Source organism: Centroberyx gerrardi, chromosome 23 (assembly GCF_048128805.1).
Source record: "Centroberyx gerrardi isolate f3 chromosome 23, fCenGer3.hap1.cur.20231027, whole genome shotgun sequence".
In the NCBI taxonomy this organism is placed as follows: Eukaryota; Metazoa; Chordata; class Actinopteri; order Beryciformes; family Berycidae; genus Centroberyx; species Centroberyx gerrardi.
Window position 1 is genome coordinate 5,407,593 of NC_136019.1, and position 14,089 is coordinate 5,421,681.

Consider the following 14,089-nt stretch of genomic DNA (forward strand, 5'->3'; position numbering starts at 1 on the left):
TTCAACTCAAGAGAGAAAGGAGGACGGCTCTAAGGAAAGGGGAAGGAAAAAACGAGTGCAACAGGTGCGTCTTTGTCGTCTTTATTGTTTTTTTCCGAGCTCAGACGTCACCTCCCGCCCCTCTCGCGTCAATCACTTTCTTTTCATTAAGCGAGAGGGAAGGAGCGACGGGGAAAGAGGAGAGGAGCGAACAAAGTCCTCCTCTCGTCCTCACGGTCCAGCAAGCGAGTCCTCGATTCTGTCCGTCCGCCGCATCTATCTGTTTTTCTTTCTTTTAAACGAAGGGATTCGAAATCAGTGATTTGAGAGAACGAGGCGGGAACGAGAGAGTCTTTAAGCTCTTATCAGTTCGGTGTTTCATCCTAGAAAAGAAAAACGTGCTGATTGAATGAAATGAAAAGGAACAGAAACGGTCGACTCTCCCTTTTCCACAAGAGTATAACTCCGTGAAAATATGAATAAAACAAAGAGAAGACAGAATCAAAAGCAAGTGGTCTCTTTCTTTTATCCGTCTCCGTGACCAGAGTTCGCATCCTCTGTCGGAGCAGATTGTATGAAAGCAAAAGGAAAACGAGAGCGCACCTCTAATCTCTTTCTGACAACTCTTAATCGCTCGGTGTCTCTTTTTTCCTCCCGATTTTATCAATCAAGAAAGGGAGGAAAGAGGAAAAAAACAGGAGAGAGCAAGTCTTCTCTCTCTTTGTCGATCCATTCCACGTTTTTTCCCCCCCGTAGGTCAGCACCCGGCTGGCACGTCGGACATGAAGTCGAACTCGTTCTGACCCAGCCAGAGTTCGGGGAGCTCGTTGGCCCGGTCCAAGCCCAGCTCCACCACCAGCGACATGAGAACCTCCTCGTCCACCGGGTCAAAATCGATGATCCCCCCGGCGCCGGAGCCTTGGTTCCCCACGCCGATGCCGACGCCCATCCCGCCTCCGCCGAGCCCTCCGGACTGGCCCAGGATCTGGGTTCCCGCGCCCAACGCCGACGTGCCGAAGCCCCTCTGCGCCCCTCCGGACGTCGGGTGTCCCGCGGAGCCGCCGGCCAGGCTCTGGTAGTGCGAGTTGAGTTTCTGCAGCTGCATGCTGGCGATGAGGTGCGGGCCCGTCTGCAGGCAGAAGGGCTGAGGTTTGGAGAGCGGCGCCGAGGAGAGGGTCGACCCGGGCGAGGAGGAGGAGGAGGTGGAGGACGGGGAGAACGGGACGACGGAGGTCTTGGAGGAAGGGTAGTGGAGCAGGGAGGTGAGAGGAGAGGAGGAGGAGGAGAGGTCCTTCATCGCAGCGTGGGCGTTGCCAGGGAACAGCAGTGAGGTCATCACCAGGAACAACGGAGCCTGCGAGAGGAGGAACCAGGAAGAGAGAGGGGACGTGTTAGACGATGTCATCAAACGGGGACAAGAGGAGGAAGAGATAAGAGCGTTAGCAGAAGCCTGCTCTGATAGCAGATGCGTTGACATCATCGAGGCCAGATCCCAATAGAGATAGGACTTTACTGTTAGACATGCCTCGATAGAATCTCAAATGATGTCATGTAAACCAGTAGCCAAATCCAGACCTGAGTCACTGCTGCCAAACAACAGGGAATGCAAATACAATGTTTTTACAACTTCAGTATCAGTATGCTATTCTCCATTGTAACCCATAAAGAACGTTCTTATTATGGCTAACCAAATTAAAGACAGACATCCCATTGTAAACCAGGTGCTGGACACAAAACAAAGCCTCCTAACAAACATTTCTACGTTGAATAGATAACAACACACGCAACAATGCACCAATGTTGAAAATCCATGTAAATACAGGACCAAAATCAAAGCGAAAGTCCGTAGCGTAGTCGTCCATAGTTGCTACCTGCATCATTTTGTGAAATCAGGTCCTAAATATCTTTCTGATATCAGTTCAAATCGTTAAAATCGTGTGTTTGTGTGGGCCGACATTGAACCTTCTGTCCGTCAGATGCTTCCTGGGAACTTTACTGTGAGAGATGCGTCAATAAAATTTGAATGATTCTATCCAACAGCCAAATTCAGACCCCGCAGAAGAGTCATCGCTACCACACAATAGAAAGTGTATATGCTACGCCTCAGTATCCTCTCTGTCAACATGCTTTACCTAATGATAGCATTGTGCGGTCTCATACCTATTGCATCACTGTCTTACCCATAATAGCAGATGGCTTTTGCACAACAACTCAGCTAAGAGTAAAAAAACATGCACATCCCAATCTAAACCAGCTGCCAGGCACAAAACAAAGCACAGTGCAAAAGTCTGCTGCCAAGTTGTATGAATTTATTAACACCTATATGAGACGTTTTGGGGCTGAAGTTGCTCTTCATCACACAAAAGACAATTGAAAAGCAGCGGCGCTAAATACTGGCAGTGGGTTTCTATCGTCTTTTGTCTGATGAAGAGACTGACTCCAGCTCGAAACTTTCACATACACAGGTGTTAATAAATTCATACATCTTGTGAGCAGCTTTCGGTGCGCGGATGTTTGTTTCAATGCATGTGCACTGACTGGAAAATGTTCTTCAAAGTTGTACACACACGCATAAGGGATAGAAAAACAGGAGAGAACAAGAAAGATTGGCAACTAGCTCCTTCATCTCCCCAAGATTTAGCATAACACGTCTTTGTAAATAACTGTTTTATCAAAATCTTACAATCCCTGTCTCGTCAGTCTTCTTTAAAGTTCTTTATAGAAGTGCACTCTTATGAAGAAATGATAGGAAATGCCATATTTAAATTTGTCTGTTCATCTCCTGTGTAAAAATATCCGATCAATAATAACTAAAGGAAGGACACGTAACAGTTTGGTGGTATTTTAATGGCGTTTCCCAGCAGAAAGCAGCGAACAACAAAGGCGTTGTTGACTCAGGAGAGGCTGCACTCGTGTTCTTATGACCCAGTAAATCACCAAGTCACAGAGCAGAGATCTGTCTGGGAAACATACAGCAAGCCTCACTGGGACTAAAGGACAGCCGCATGACTCGGTGTGTGTGTGTGAGTGTGTGTGTGTGAGTGAGAGAGAGAAGGAGAGAGAGAGAGAGAGAGTGTGTGTGTATACGCTTGATGTCTGCTTTTCCTCTTGACCTATTGAGCAGCAAATTAACCATGAAAATGCCACAGGGAAAAGGCCTGTGGGTACCAATGGGGTTAGTGAGTGTATATAAGCTTATATGTGTGTGTGTGTGTGTGTGTGTGTGTGTGTGTGTGTGTGTGTGTGTGTGTGTGTGTGAATGGAGTTACAACACAACAGGGCCTTTGAGGATCTCAAGAGTGATTGGGTCACATGGCTGGATAAATACATATGGGCCTGAGAACAGAGCATATGTCTGATTGTGTATGTGAGAGAGTGTGTGTGTGTGTGTGTGTGAGAGAGAGAGAGAGAGCATGTGTAAATGAGAGAAAGTGTGTGTTCTGCAGTGTGTGACAGCGAGACGCACTGAGAAAATGCGATTGAGATGTGAGCAGAGGTAAAAAGGGCAAGTGAAACGCAGTGTGTGTGTGTGTGCAACGCATCCCGCAAAAAGACTCTTAGAGGCTCATGTTAAAGTCCCTGAGCTGGTTTATATTACACAGTTCAAACAGCATGTGTGCAGGAACACACACACACACACACACACACACACACACACACACACACACACACACACGTCATGCGGCTATCCTTTGAGTAAGTTAATCGCTTAATAATATGTGCCGATCCTCTGCCCCTTCCACTTCCCTTGCTCTCTCTCTCTCTCTCTCTCTCACACACACACACACACACACACACACACACACACACACACACTCTGCCCCCTCCTCCCAGCACTGGCTCTTATTTAGGGAGAACATAATTGCTACAGGCAGGCATGCAGCTGCACTCGACTGATAGAGTTAACACACACACACACACACACAAAGATACCAAACAGCTGTCAATGGCAGGGCACAGGGAGATGCTGTGTGTGTGTGTGTGTGTGTGTGTGTGTGTGTGTTCATTATTCATTGACTGATTACTGTCAGGGCCAGGCTGCACATGGTGTCTCTGCTCAACAGCTTTCCAGCACATTGAGTCCAGGAGACACAAACAAGCAGAGAGCCTGAACCACATGAGGCCCGGATCCAAAACACACGCACAAAAACACTCCAACATTTATTATCCCAAAACACCATGTAATGTACTGCATTTATCAAACTAATTACATTTACTCATGTTACTGTAATGGAGCAGCTTTTTTGTGTAGTTGTACTTTTTTTAAAGTCAGTAATTTGACTTCTACTTAAGTATATTTTTACTGATGTATTGTACTTAGTTACATTTTAAATCACATCCGTTACAGAGAACAGATTTTGTCGATTCTCCATCAGCAACAGAAACTGGATCAATGTAAAGAGGAGAAGAGGAACCTGGCTTTACTTTCTTTGCGCGCTTTATTGTGTAATTTCCAAATTTTCCAATTAAAAGAATCTAGTTTGAACTCCTCTCGTCCTTTTAGGATCACAGGGAAAAGATAACAGTAACTCAGTAACTTTTATTTTTGAGTTCATTTTAAATGAGCTACTTTTTACTTTTACTGAAGTAGATTTTTACACCAGTACTTCTACTCTACTCCTACTTAAGTAGAATATTACCAAAGCAACAGTATTTCTACTTGAGTACGACATTCTAGTACTCTTTCCACCACTATTTATCAAGGATGTAAGTCATCTTATCTTTAAAAGCAGTGATTCTCAACCTTTTTCATATCAAGGACCCCTAATTTAGTCCACATTAGGGCCACAGACCTGCATCTGATGAGATTTTTCCTCTCCGACCCAAATCTGAGAATATTTTTATTGTCAGATATGATTTTGTCCTGAATCCCATGACTATCTGTGCTGTAGGTAGAGAGATAACAGAGAAACTATGATCAAAACAGTCATTCTTCTACATTCTCTAATTGTGTTAACTTCTTGTAAATGGAATAATGGTGAAGTTTAACGATTCATTAATTTACTGGGGACCGCCTGGAACTCCCTCGAGGACCCCCTGGTGGTCCCCGGACCCCACGTTGAGAACCACTGCTTTAAAGCTGCACTAGGCAAGATTTTGATGTAAAAATACACCTGTCTTATCAGCTTAAATCACAAACTGGGGCTTCAACAGAGAAGAGTGTCCCATCCACACTAATTGAGCCCTATTTGCCCGAATTAAGTTCAGGTGTTCACTTCTCCAAACACTGCACAACTTATTTTGGAATGAAACTCTTCATCTTTAGGCTCTAAATTGAACACAGGAGACATAAAAAATCAACTTCAGGAGTGAGAGGAGGAATCCAGGTCAGAGCTTGTGTGTACGATGAGAACCGAGACTGGCTGAACACTTGCGGTGTTGTATAGTTTATAACAACACAAAAATACAAGCTTCTGTTCCTCTCTGAACTGAGGATGGAAGTGGTTCAAAAATGTTCAAAATGCATGCTCCTCTACTCCCAGGCAGGCAGACAGACAGAGGGAGGGATGCTGGGTAAAACTGCTGGAGCTGGGCCAATGTTTTTCCCTTTTCACAGTTGACATGACTCATTGTGTTCCTCTACCACTTTTATTAGATTGTGAAATCGTCCCGGCTTAGTTTCCCCCCCGTAAATTATTTAATTAGCAGTCTCGGCTGCTGTCTTGGCCATAGACTGGTCTACAACGTTTGGAGACGTCCATTTAGTTTATCTGCAGTAAAGTCTTCTGTCCCTGCCAGCTCAGCAGCCCTCACTGAAAACAACTACAGCTATCCTATAATCACTTTTAGAGGGGTATTATATAAATACCACAGCAAAACAATAAGTCCCTATGTGGATGTCATGGAAATATTATAGGAATATCATAGTGATACCATAATAAGAGATAAATGTGGCATAAATTATGACGAGATCACTATAAACTCACTATTGAATACCATAGACACACTATAAGTCCCTATAGGAATATCATAGAAATATTACAGGAGTAATAGGAGATAAAATGCCATTAAAGTACAGTAAGGTCACTATAAACTCACCATTGAGTTCCATAGACAAAGTTACTATAGAAATATCATAGGAATATTATAGGGATATCACAGTATACAGACAGAACAATACGATCACTATTAACTAACCATTGATTACCATAGACATGCTAAGTTACTATAGGAATATCATAGGAATATTATAGGAATATGGTAGTGATACCATAGGAGATCAAATGCGATAAAAGTATAATAAGCTCACTATAAAGTCACTATTGAGTACCATAGACTCACTATATAAGTCCCTTTAGGAATATCATAGGAATATTATAGGAATATTATTGTGATTTTTCCTTAAGGAAAGTGAGAAAAGAAAGGGACACACACACACACACACACACACACACACACACACACACAACAACGGCGGCTTCAATTACACAATTAAAGCGTGACGAGCAAATTGAAACGTCAGTCTGTCACACACACATACACACACACACACGCACACGCACACACGCGCGCACCATATGCTGTCCCCCCGCGTGATGCATTTACCACTTGTTTTAATTGCCTCCAACATATTTTTTCCACCTCATCAAGGACGGGAGGAAATGGAAGACGGTTAATGAAGCCAATTTGGAGGAAGAGAAACCGGCTGATTTAGAGCCTAAAACTTTTCCCTCTGTTTTGTCTACTTTGGTCCAACGTGGGAAACTTTGATACATAACAGGAAAAAACAGATCTGAAGTGCTTCATTCAAAAACTGCACTGTTTATATCCATTTTTGGGGGGGGGGGGGGGGAATGTTGCCTGATGTTCATTACTGAGAATAAAACACACCCACATAAATGGTCGCATCCTGTAAAAAGTCACTGCTGAGGATGTAAAAGGCTCAAGATAACTAATTACTTACATAAATGTTCACTAGTGAGGCTTAAAATAACTTTAATGGCATCAATAATGTCTTCAGAGTGGGTGTCACATCTTTCAAATGGAGTAAATCTCATTTTGGAGTGAAAATCTTCCTATATTTTCATTGATTTCGTTGTAAATATAAAGATTGGTAAACTTTGAAATGTAAACAACCACCAATATAAAAACAAATATATGCCTATATTTTCAGAAAAGCATGCATTTTCCCATAAAACACCATATCCACATATAACTTCCATATCATGATTTTGATGCTACCTACTGTGATATCTGCTATAAACTTCTACTATAAGCTTTAAAATAGGAGTGTAAAGTGATTTTAGGTGAGTTTCCCCCTCCACTACATCCCTTAATAAGCTTATAAATAAAAGACGAGCCAAACAGAAAATGTAAATCTCACAAGTCACCGATGATATAAACCTAACTTTCCAGTCAGAGCCAAAAGTTTGAGGGTGAAACAGGGAAAAAAAAAAAGCGTGACCTCATTCAAAATGTTATGTAAACAGTTGAGGAGGAAGACTGGGGCAAAAGACGAGCTTTAAAACTTTAACCGACGAGATTTACAGCAGAAACACACACTGACAAGCCCTGCTACTGTTAAAAAATAAACACAAAACGTCTCGGTTTGAGGCTAAAATACAACACAGCGTCAGGAAATGACAGAAACGCACCAACCTTGGAGAAAAGCCTTGACAGGGTCCGAGTGGAGAGCAGAAAAAAGTTTTAAAAAAAAAAGTAGCAGGACCAACTAGAGTCCGAGCTGTTTTGTTGTGAAAATAGAAACCAGGAACAATAGATGCTGTTGTGTATTTTTTTTAGACACGCAGAGTAATAAATGCCGGAGCTGTCAGAGTAAAGTGTGCATCGCCTCTCCTCCGCTGTAACAGACTGACTGACTGGCTGAGTCTCTGCGGGCTGCTTACTGAATCAAACACATTTTGTGCCGCTCGCTCTCTCTCTCTCTCTCTCTCTCTCTCTCTCTCTCTCTCTCCCTCCCTCCCTCTCTCTCTCTCTCTCTCTCTCTCTCTCTCTCTCTCTCTCTCTCTCTCTCTCTCTGCCATCCAAAACCTGGCACCGGAGTGATTTGAAGGAGAGGATTTGAATCACATTTCTCTGCTCTCGAGGCAGTTAATCTGATTGGTTGAGTTAAACCTCAGTGGGCGGAGCCAGAGAACCACCGTTTTTTTTGTTTTTTTTAGCAAGTTAGCTAACTGACAAACTTGACCTGCAAAGAAGGAACTCTGGTCAAAATATGAATTAAAATATTATCTTTTCCATGGTCTTCATGATGTTGAAAGGTAAGCAGCTAGCTAACTAGCTTAGCTACATAGCTATAGCCTGGTCAAAATATGAATTAAAATCTAAATACCAATGGCTTCTTTTCCATGGTCTTCATGATGTTGAAAGGTAAGCAGCTAGCTAACTAGCTTAGCTACATAGCTATAGCCTGGTCAAAATATGAATTAAAATATAAATACCAATGGCTTCTTTTCCATGGTCTTCATGATGTTGGAAGGTAAGCAGCTAGCTAACTAGCTTAGCTACATAGCTATAGGCTAGTATGGCTAGTTTGAACTTGGAAAGTAAGCTAGGCTAACTAGTAGCAATGGAGCCCATCACACGAACGCCAGGAATCAACAAACATTTATAATTTTACAGATCCCTCGCTGAAAACATATTAGAAATTAATTGATCAAAGGCTACATTTTTAGTGCAACATACTTTTTGTTGACCGTTTGGAAACAGCAGCGATAGCAATGGGCCTAGATTTTTTGTGTTACTATTTTTCAAAAAATACAGCAAATGAGCAGATTCTAAAAATGTGATGAAAATATGGCAGAAAATCGGGAGAAATGAGGAGCAGGAGACTCGGGAGGGTTGTTCAGTACGCAGCAGAAGACGAGCATCCGGTCCAGCTCCGACAGGACCGATCCGGTCTCCACAGTTTGGAAGCTGCCGCTCTATAGTGGGACAGATGGGCAGATGTTGCTCTTTCTGTAGCAAACACCATCAAGAATCAAATGGAGCATTACAGACCACTCTGTCTTTCTCTGTCGCACGCCCAGAGAGAGAGAGAGAGAGAAAGAGAGAGAGAGAGAGAGAGAGAAAGTGCTTACAGGCTTTTGAATGATTTGCATAACTACATGTTCTCAATTTTGGAACTGTCTTGTGTTATTATAGATATTGATGATTATGTCCTAACCAAACAATTTATCACCTCAATATGGTTAGAATGGATGATCTGATGTTTGTTGGTTTTTGCAAATTTACATTGTTGACCAGGCACGAGAGCATCATTTTTTTCCTTTAAAACGTCTTTTAAACCAGTTTGGGTTTCATGAGAAGAGAGAGACAGCCAGCAAAAGTGAGTTGGACAAGATAGATATATAGATAGATAGATAGATAGATAGATAGATAGATAGATAGGTGACAGTCTCTCCAAACTCTCATTAGCCAATTAAAACCTTTCATTAGCATCATGAGAGTGCTTTTTGTTAACTTTTTTTTCTGTTTATTGTATTTTTATGTATATCCTTTGGTACCTTTTTTAGTCGTATTTTATCACTTTTTTACTCCGTCCTCTAACCTACCCTATATTCGTTGCAGCTGCAGTGAATCAATTTCCCCTTGGTGATCAACACAAAATCTTATTTTATTTCATCTTACACACTAGGCCACCCTTTCCCAATAAGCTACCCAACATTACAGGCTAATGTAAATCCTCTTTCTGGTTAATATCAGGTATCTGACCTCGTCACCTGCTGTCTGTCCTCACCAGTCACGGGATAGGCTCGGTGAAACTGTTTAAATGTTTAAAATCGGCTGCCCGCTGTCACCTGAAGCAGGTCAGACTCAAACACCAGCGAGGCCGAAACCCTGATTCTACTCCGCTCTGCTCTAATTTAACTGCTTTTATTCATACGGGCCAAATAAAGGTAATGTGGGAAAAGAAAAATCACCCAAATTGTCGTTGGGGGAGGAACCAACCTTGACCAATTCATCCTAAAACGTGTCCCTCCCCTCTGTCTTTCATTCAGTCTTCCCCATTCATCTCAATAGGCGGCGGAGGGAGACGTCACTGCGTCCGACAGCATGCGCCGCCGCGGTCAAGTGCCACGCGCTCAGCCTCTCTTCCGTTAAGCAGATAAAAGGTGGCATCTGTCTTCATTGTGTGAGTAAATCCCCCTCCGTCCATTGACCGGAGACACTTCACATGTTGATGAGGACGGAGGGGACGTATAGACGGAGGCCCCCGCCGCTTTGTTCCCCCCCCCCCCCCCCCCGGGGAGGGAGGGGGGGGACGTTATGCAAATCAAACAAACTGTTTTCAATTTCCATCATAGCAGACAAATAATTATAGCATGTCGGTCAAACTGCCAGCAGGCCCCGTCCCGCGCTAACTGGAAGGAAGAGTTTGTCCCGGACGGAGATAAACAACATTTGAGAAGTTAAAACAAATCAAGCTTTTTAAGTTTTTAAACTTTCTCCAGACCTTATTTTCTTGATTTGAAGATTTCGGTCCATGGATGATGAAGATTATTCTTCACAGTGACAAATACCAGAATATTTGATATGACAGGCATCTAAACAACATTTTTCCATAATTTTCAAAACTTTTTTGTGCAATTTTCAAACTTTTGAAGACCTGGAAAATACCCAACTCTTTTCCCATCCCATTTTTTAGGAACCCCCAGCTAGCGGATAACTGGAGCTCTTGGTTGATGATAAAACACTTTTACAGTTTTTATTGAACGATGAACCTCAGGAAATGGTTATAGCCTGTAGCGTTTTTTGGGAAATTCACTCCTAAACCATAAACAGACTTTATGAGACTGATGCAAATGTGGAGCGCAACTGGCAAACCCTTTTTTTTAACAAACCAACAGGAACCACAGGGACACAAAGAGGAAGCACAGAACCTTACGTTTATCTAAACTAATCAACAGCGAAGGTCAAATGATACTCTCTATTCAAAGCGCTGACTGAGGGGCAGAGGGCCGATTTGCATAAAAGTCGTTGGTGAAGGGCTTTTTTTCACGGAGCGACATAGGTGTGCTGAATAGAAACCAGAACAGGAAGAAATCCAGTGAATGAGATAAATCCCTATAGAGCACAATACAAACAATGCAGCCTCTTGTTTTATCTGCGTTTATGCTCTTTTGTTGTCGTAGAAAACAGTCGGTGAGGGATCCTGTTTTGGTAAAAGTGCTTTAGAAATTAAGAGCTTGGTGCCAGAAGGGGTGTAACTGACATTTTGAGCAAAAATTAGATCCATATATCAAAGTAAACGCTTTTTAGTAGTGGAAGCATTTCTTTACTTGTATATTTATGTGATGACAATATCATTATAGGTCTGCTTTTTTGTTTTGGGTCTCCTGTAAAGTTGAACAAAACCTACGGACGCCTCTCTTGGCTCCAAGCCCTCGAAATGAAACGGACTAGACTAGAATAGAATAAAGTTCTATTGGCACAGGACTAGTTTTGTGTGGTGACCTCATGTATTTAATGAATCACCCACCAAAAACCTCTGGCTTTCGTGATGAGCGTTCACACGTGACCATGAAATTAAGCTGAAATCACCGCTGCCCTGGATACAGCTGTATAAGATCAAGATTTTTTGATTCGTCACCTGATTTCGCAAAGCAATTCTGCTCCTGCCTTCAATTTTCATGACGGGAGGAAGACAGAAATTGCACCTGTAGAAGAAGAAGAAGAAGAAATCATGCGCCAAAAACAAATTACGGCTGAATATTATCAGGGAAGCTCCGTCTTCACCAAAATACGGAAGATAATTTGTGCTTTTTATTTACTTTGCGGGAACAAAAATGAAACAATACAAAATAAAAAAAACTTTAATGAATCTTAAAAAGTAACTAAAAATGGATTACAAGAATGGAAAAATAAGTTAACACAGAAAAAAATAATCTGACCCCCAACAATTGGACTGAACACAAATTTTCTAAACTTTCAGACTTTTAGTGTAATTCCTAATTTCAAGACCTGGAAATTTCAAAATCTTCCTCTGTAGATTCTGCTGCTGCCTTCAATTTTCATGACAAGAGGAAGACTGAAATTGCGCCTGTAGAAGAAGAAGAAATCGCGGGCCAAAAACAAATTATAGATGATTATCAGAGAACCTCTGTCTTCACCAAAATACGGAAGATAATTTGCGCTGGAATTCAAATCAGAAATTACAGACATGGCAGATTGGCGCCGTATTGAAATCACTGACGATCTCCGTAAGTACTTTGCATATTAGCCTCGTTCGAATAGTAGAGCTTAAAGTGGACAAAAGCAGTGTAACGTATATAATATATTACCCATAATTCTCACAATTCCAAAACATAATTGTGCAGGTCCAGTCTTGCAGAGAGAGTTTAGCGAGACTGATGGACGGGGGGGAAGTTTTGGCATGAGTTAGCCTACTTGAGAAGCAAAATGCAGGAAAAGTATATGGGGGGAAAAAAAACACAAATCTCAAGCCCATTATTTTTAACCGAAAAGGCATTTCAGTTGTGCAAATATGCGACCGTAAACAGCCACAAGACCCGTTCTCCACCGAAAACTCGCTTTTGTTTTGTCTCGTCGGCTCATAAACAGAACCTGATCTTCACTCGTTTTTTTTTTTGTTTTTTTTGAGAGAGAGAGAAACGCAATCCAGGGATTCCAGCGTTGCCCCGAATCCTCTCGGGGCCCCCCGAGTTTTTCTAATTTGACTCTTGAGAAGCAAAGAAAGAAAAAAACGATATAAACACACACAAGTCTCTCTCACGTCTCTCATGTTTACAACCCCCCCACCATCCCCCCCCCACCATCCCCCCCTCTCCCAGTTTATGAGATAGAATTTCAATCGTCTCTCCTTTTCCGAACTCGTAAACGATGTAATGAGTTTCATTTGCTTCGGCTACGTTGGGCTCAAACCGCCGAGGTGACCGCAGCACTGTTCATAAAGATCACAGGGAATCCTCTCTCTCTCTCTCTCTCCCTCACACACACACACACACACACACACACACACACACACACACACAGAGTCCACTTCTGTTCAGCACATGCCAGCCTTTTGACTGGTGACTCCCTACATTTGGTGTGAATTTCCAGGCCATTAATTGGGCAGAAACAGAAGTGCAGCGTCACTTCTAAAGGAAACTGCCCGACATTTGCGGTTCCTCTTTCAAACGCTCTCTATTAAACCCCCTTCTATTAAAACAACCGACACTAAATCACTGTTCAAAACGTCTCAGGACACATGACAACAACGTGCTCTCTCGTGTTTTATTTCAAAACAAATAACCGTGGTATGTACATCAGAACAGGCCAACAGTTTAAAAAAAAAAGTTATTCTGTGAAACGATCAATGGCAGTTTGGTGAAAAAAACAACAACAGCACAAACATTTATAAAAAATAATAGCTTCCATGACTTTTCCTCCGAATAACAAGTAATAGATGTCTGAGCTCCATCCAATAGAGCGTCCCTACAGGGTTTCTACACAACTTCACATGTTGAAATTGCAGTTTTCTTTTCCCCAATTCTTCAAATCTCAACTAGATTTGAAGATGTTGGTGAATTGACTGTGGGTTTACCACTGTGTAAAAAGTGTTGTTATAGTGTTGGGGGATTAAACAGTGTTGGGGGAAGTTACTTTTTAAAGAAGTTAGTTACTTTCCTTTGTTACTTAGCTTAAAAAGTCACTACTTAGGTTACAAAATTACTTGTTATTAAAAGTTACTCAGTACTTTTTAATAAAAAGTAATTTAAAGAAAACATGCTGGTTTTAAAATGCAATGCCAGACTATCGCTCTGTTTTTAAAGCAGTGAGCCAATTTTTCTACTTTTTTATTTAATTTGCAGGAACAAAAATGAAACAATACAAAATTAAAAAAAAAAACAGTAATGCATTCTAATGTTAAAAAGTGACTAATAACAGATTAAAAGAATGGAAAAACGAATGCTTTAAGTTAGTACCGCAAAAAAAGTAATCTGACCCCCAACACTCGGACTGAACACCACAAACTTTCTAAACTTTCAAGACTTTTAGTGTCAATCCTAATTTCAAGACACATTTATTTTCCAAACATTTCCAGACGTTGCAGACCGGGAACGCAGCGACTTCTTTTGTTTCTTGTCTTTTTATGGAACAACTTTGAATGCTGCTAACACATCCCACACTTTACCACACTGAC

The 14,089-nt window shown here is 41.8% G+C and overlaps 1 protein-coding gene across 1 annotated transcript; it reads right to left on the reverse strand.

Annotated features, from left to right (window-relative positions):
* Positions 1–736: 736 nt before the first annotated feature.
* Positions 737–7,681, reverse strand: cited1 (Cbp/p300-interacting transactivator, with Glu/Asp-rich carboxy-terminal domain, 1). The gene is made up of 2 exons (XM_071902507.2): positions 7,579–7,681; positions 737–1,333 (listed from the first exon to the last, which is right to left on the reverse strand). The coding sequence occupies exon 2, from the start codon at positions 1,313–1,315 to the stop codon at positions 737–739; it is 579 nt and encodes a 192-aa protein (XP_071758608.1). The 5' UTR covers positions 1,316–1,333; positions 7,579–7,681.
* Positions 7,682–14,089: the final 6,408 nt, after the last annotated feature.